This window comes from Clupea harengus, chromosome 19 (genome assembly GCF_900700415.2).
Source record: "Clupea harengus chromosome 19, Ch_v2.0.2, whole genome shotgun sequence".
NCBI lineage: Eukaryota > Metazoa > Chordata > Actinopteri > Clupeiformes > Clupeidae > Clupea > Clupea harengus.
In genome coordinates, this window is record NC_045170.1 from 5,314,199 (window position 1) to 5,320,577 (window position 6,379).

The 6,379-nt window shown below is 43.9% G+C and overlaps 1 protein-coding gene across 1 annotated transcript in view; it reads right to left on the reverse strand.

Moving 5' to 3' along the window:
* Nucleotides 1-370: 370 nt before the first annotated feature.
* Nucleotides 371-6,379, reverse strand: part of LOC116225073 (processed variable antigen-like) — a 20,448-nt gene continuing 14,439 nt past the window's right edge. Inside the window, exons 2-4 of the mRNA XM_031586646.1 lie at nucleotides 933-1,369; nucleotides 533-550; nucleotides 371-406 (exon numbers count right to left, since the gene is read on the reverse strand). Coding sequence (XP_031442506.1) covers nucleotides 371-406; nucleotides 533-550; nucleotides 933-1,369 — 491 coding nt within the window. The remainder of the gene's footprint in view (nucleotides 407-532; nucleotides 551-932; nucleotides 1,370-6,379) is intronic.

Sequence of the window (6,379 nt, forward strand, 5' to 3'; positions counted from 1 at the left end):
AACAGAACCCTGATTCAGCATGTGAGAACTGAGGTAAATGGGTCAGTTTTAGATTCCTGACGAGGATAGCTTTGTGGCTCAGTCCTGTAACACCATTAATCCAAGCAGAAATCGTTTTAGTTTTCCCCTAAAAAGTCAGTGCTAGTGCTTAAAAAAATGTTTGCCGCATTTCCTGACAGCAATGAAAAACAATATTGATTTGCGTCAAAAATATTCAGCATTTGTGCTGACTTTTCCATTCCAGTGTGCATTTACCTTGTCCTGCACCTGGATGAGGTTTTTGCTTCACCTGTTGTGTGGCCACTCACCTGCTGTGCTTTCACCCCAGAATACTGAAACTATACTTCTCTTCCCAGATGTTGACTCCTCTCTACAGGTGCACACTCCCCCAGATGTTGACTCTTGTCTACAGGTGCGCACACACCCAGATGTTGACACCTCTCTACAGGTGCGCACTCACCCAGATGTTGACCTCTGTCTACAGGTGCGCACACACCCAGATGTTGACACCTCTCTACAGGTGCGCACTCACCCAGATGTTGACCTCTGTCTACAGGTGCGCACACAACCAGATGTTGACTCCTGTCTACAGGTGCGCACACACCCAGATGTTGACTCCTGTCTACAGGTGCGCACACACCCAAGATGTCTCCTCCGCGTCTTGTGACTCTTTAAGGTGCGGAGTTGCAATGATCACAGCGCAACTGGCATTTCATCAGCAGCCGCTTTTCTTCTTAATACGAAGAGTTACGCTGTTGATGTATACGCTTATAGGGGATGGAACCCCCCCGCGCTGGCGGTACCTCCTTGCCCAATCAGACGAGCCACAGCACTGGCGGTACCTCCTCGCCCAATCAGACGAGCCACAGCACTGGCGGTACCTCCTTGCCCAATCAGACGAGCCACAGGTAAACAAAATGGCATCACCTCACCTCCTTCGACTCCTCACGATACCCATCCTCTCCTGTTTCTCTCACCTCCTTCGACTCCTCACGATAATCATCCTCTCCTGTTTGTCTCACCTCCTTCAACTCCTCACGATACTCATCCTCTCCTGTTTCTCTCACCTCCTTCGACTCCTCACGATAATCATCCTCTCCTGTTTCTCTCACTTCCTTCGACTCCTCACGATACTCATCCTCTCCTGTTTGTCTCACCTCCTTCAACTCCTCACGATAATCATCCTCTCCTGTTTGTCTCACTTCCTTCGACTCCTCACGATACTCATCCTCTCCTGTTTCTCTCACCTCCTTCGACTCCTCACGATACTCATCCTCTCCTGTTTCTCTCACCTCCTTCGACTCCTCACGATACTCATCCTCTCCTGTTTGTCTCACCTCCTTCGACTCCTCACGATACTCATCCTCTCCTGTTTCTCACCTCCTTCGACTCCTCACGATACTCATCCTCTCCTGTTTCTCTCACCTCCTTCGACTCCTCACGATACTCATCCTCTCCTGTTTCTCTCACCTCCTTCGACTCCTCACGATACTCATCCTCTCCTGTTTCTCTCACCTCCTTCGACTCCTCACGATACTCATCCTCTCCTGTTTGTCTCACTCCTTCGACTCCTCACGATACTCATCCTCTCCTGTTTGTCTCACCTCCTTCGACTCCTCACGATACTCATCCTCTCCTGTTTGTCTCACTTCCTTCGACTCCTCACGATACTCATCCTCTCCTGTTTGTCTCACTTCCTTCGACTCCTCACGATACTCATCCTCTCCTGTTTGTCTCACCTCCTTCGACTCCTCACGATACTCATCCTCTCCTGTTTGTCTCACCTCCTTCGACTCCTCACGATACTCATCCTCTCCTGTTTGTCTCACTCCTTCGACTCCTCACGATACTCATCCTCTCCTGTTTGTCTCACCTCCTTCGACTCCTCACGATACTCATCCTCTCCTGTTTCTCTCATCCTCGACTCCTCAATACTCATCCTCTCCTGTTTCTCTCACCTCCTTCGACTCCTCACGATACTCATCCTCTCCTGTTTGTCTCACTTCCTTCGACTCCTCACGATACTCATCCTCTCCTGTTTGTCTCCCCACTTGTTCGCTTTGTTTTACGGCTCTATTGTTATACTACTTCCTGTTGACTTGATGTGTGCTACACTTAAGCCTACACTTGCAATTATACTCACAATTACATGTTCTGACAAAGTGCTCTGCCTTCACGTACAGTCACATAATGAGGGCTTTCATCGCTTTCATCTGTGCATCCATCACTGCATATCGGTCTGCATGTGGACCTGGTTTGTGTGTGTATTGTTGACGATAGTTCATCATGCCTGTCAAGTCTAACGTTTTATCTGTAAACCTCGTGGATTTCTCATGTCTCACGTATGTGACACTGAATCTCACTGAATCTCACTAAATCTCACGGATTCTCACTCCCAGTAGCATAGTATAATAATAACAATAATAATAATAAAACTTTATTTATATAGCACCTTTCATGCAAAATAATGCAGCTCAAAGTGCTTTACAGCAAATACATAATGTGCACAAAGAAATTACATGCACATAAAAATAGACATAAAATAAACATAAATACTCAAAAAAATAAAACAAAAATAATATGATAATAATAATTATTAAAATTATAAAATTGCAGAGTGTGTAATGACAAGGCCATTGGACCTCAGTCATTTTAACCTGACCAGTATGGTTTATTCCACCTACTGTCATTTCCTTTGACCATTTTTCAACCTTTACGTACACCTGATTTCAAAGCAACAAGCAGTGTCTCATTGGGTATGCTTCGCTCATCGTTGTATTGGCTTTTCTTCCATTTCCAACCTCTTCGTTTCATTCTCCCATCAACTTCAAAGAGATTTTATTGAGGAATCACGGGGGGAAAAAAGCCCTTCCTTGCCACTCTCAGTTCAAGGGTTACGGTGAGTCGTTCTCTCACAACACAAGACAGCACAACACAACACAACACACAATTTGTGTAATCCCTCCTCAGGCGTCTTCGATATATTCATCTCAGAAATAGAGCTGACCCCTCATCATCCCGAGGTCACGGCATTAGAGAAACAGAATCCCAGTGAATCATCCCCGTGCTTCCGCAGCGTCTCAGAACCTACGCTCGTGAATTGGTGTGTTTGATTACTCACATTGAAAATGGCTGGATGGGTTCTGTGTGTGTGTGTGAGTGTGCATGGCCATTGTGTTGCCCTATTGTGTCGTCCCATTAAAGGCTGGATATTACCATAGGAGGACCTTGGAGAAAGGAAAGAAAGAATAGGCTTTGATTGTCAACCACTCTATGTGAATGAATGCTCCCCTCCACCATTTACAGGTGTGTGTGTGTGTGTGTGTGTGTGTGTGTGTGTGTGTGTGTGTGTGTGTGTGTGTGTGTGTGTGTGTGTGTGTGTGTGTGAGACGACATCTCTGATAGATGTTATAGAGCCGGGCTTTCTATGGCTGACACGTGGACTTTGATATTGTCCTCTTTTATGTATTGCTCACACACACACACTCTCTCTCACACACACACACACACCATGTTACAATGTTAGAAAAGTGCAGACAATATGAAAAAAAGTAGACAGAGAGAAAAAGAGAGAGAGAAAGAGAGAGACAGAGACAAAGAGAGAGAGAGAGAGAGAGACAGAGAGACAGAGAGAGAGAGAGAAAAAGAGAGAGAGAGAGACAGAGAGAGAGAGAGAGAGAGAGAGAATGAGAGCAAGTTTTGCACAAATATAAAAATGTCTTGTATGCCCAGCTTGGTCTTCTACATTTGCGATACAATGTGTGGTGACTAAAATGCATGAGACACACACACACACACACACACACACACTCTCTCTCTCTCTTTCTCTCTCACACACACACACACAGACACATGCACACACACACACACACACAGCTTGGTCTTCTACATGCACGATACAATGTTTGGTGACTAAAATGCATGACACACACACACACACACAACACACACGCACACGCACACACACACACACACACACACACAGTTTGGTCTTCTACATGCACGATACAATGTGTGGTGACTAAAATGCAATCAGAAGCTACATGATGCTGCCATAATGCCTTACACAACAGACATGCATGCTGGGTTGTCATGAAACAGTTGTAATCCTCTTCATATCTAAGTAATGTGACTTAGCATAAAGAGTTGTGTCTGAAAGGACAATTATGGTAACACTTGGTGTCTCCTGCGTGCATTTACATTAAAGTAACACTTTGCAGCACTTTTTTAGGTCTGTTTATGTGCAACTACTTTTGGTATCATCTTCAAATTAAGTTTGATGGCATGTGGGCAGGTGAGTGATAATTAAACACACCTGTCATTCCCACTAGCCAACCAATCTATGTGCTACTGTATGCTTAGCATGCTACCAAGCTTTCATCAGTGACAACTGGGCTGTTGTTGGTAGTGTTTGCAAAGTTTTGCTTTTTAGGTAGGTAGCTCAATAGCTAGACCAAAACTCCATAATGCTGCTTTAAAGAACATGAACACACTCTTTAAAGGATCAAACCATGATGTAGTTAGGTTTTATTTATATTTCAATAGTATTACTATTATTATTAGTGTTCTTATAATTATTATTATATTTTATAATTACTGTAATAGGTCATGTACAGTATGTGTTAAAGTGCTGAAGTAGAAAATACAAGGATTGCAGGGGTGTTGCAGTAGTATCGTGTACTAACAGTGATGTTACAGTGGAGTTACAGTGGTGATAAGTGCGATTCCAACAATGCTGAAACCTCTGACTGACTGTGTATCTTGCCAAGTAACAGCACCAAGCACAGTGACAATGTCAGCATTTCATGACCAGGGTGACTGTTTTTTCTGCATCGTTTTGATTTGGACAAACTAGCCCCCCTCATTGATGAAGCAGCTGCTTTAACCTGTGTGGGCAGACATATAAGACGTATTAAAACACTCTTCCAAGGCTGAAGACTTCATATCAGTCAAAACCTGATTTTAATGTGAACACCCTCAACTCATTGTGGGGTTTTCCATTGATGTGCAACTTTTTGTGGCTATTGTATCACTCAAATGGACACACACACACACACACACACACACACACACACACAGACATACACACACACACACACACACACACCACACACACACACAAACACACACACACACCTGAGAAAAATGTGATATGTAGAGGGAATGAAACCAAAACATTCTTTCAGGAGTCATGACAACCTGAGAATGCAGTGGAGCTAGTTCTTGTATTATGCTTGCCTATCTTCGTTTGACAATGGAAATACTTTCATGTGCGTGTCCTTTCATGTGTGTGTCCTTTTAAAAGAGTTACCCTGATTTGGTGTGGCTGCTGCATGATGGGAGACTGTGAGGAGGCAGCTTTGAACCAGAATAAACCACTAAACTAATCACCACACACACACACACACACACACATAAAGCTAAGCACATACACACAATCAAGTGCCTTCACACACACACAGTCAAGGTGACAGGAGACATGACCACCACTTAGACCACCACAAAGAAAATTCCACCCCTCTGTTTCCTGTCACTAGAGAGAACTATCAATTATATTATTGAAAGTGAATTTCTAAAACTATGATTATGACTAAACCTACAGTATATCTATAAGCATAATGAATAATGACAACTCTTATAACTGAAACTATAATTTGATTGAGATTAAAATAAGTGACAACACATGAAGAGATCCATTAATACCCTAATCAGAGGGATAAAACTCTCTTTTAATTCTCCCAACACACACAAAATGACCACAGCTCACGGCCCCGTTTCCCAATAATGATGAATCTTAGCGTCGCGAGTGTTCTTTATGAGTGATTCCACGAACAGTCGTTATTTTTTTTTCACGCGTTTCCTCAAACACGCATGTGAGGTGAATTTGCATGTCCTGCATCAATTGTATTTAACGGAAGCGGCCTATATAAACAGCGCTGAATAACCACCTACTTCTGTGAGAGCACAGCTGCCTTTAAGGCTGCCGATAGGGGTCCGACTAGTGCCAGCGGTGAGGGACACAATGCAAAAACTACGACCACAGACGCTCACCAATGAGCCGACACTGGCTGACCGTCGGCCGTGTGTGTCACAGCCTTAAGCCTGCTCTTTGCCACGTGCAGGTGTGGCCCACAGTGAGTGGACACACACACACACACACACACACACACACACACACACACACACACTGAACAACAGCGTGTCCCTGAAGAAGGATGAGGAGGATGGATAAGGAAGAAAGTGAGGAAATAAATAAACAAATATAGCCCTGTGGCTGACTTTGTCACAGCTCATGTCTTGTTCATTAATCCGCTCCCACCGTTTTTATTTCCTTATTATCATTATGTTTTTTTTTCTCTCTGATGGAACTTCATACCCC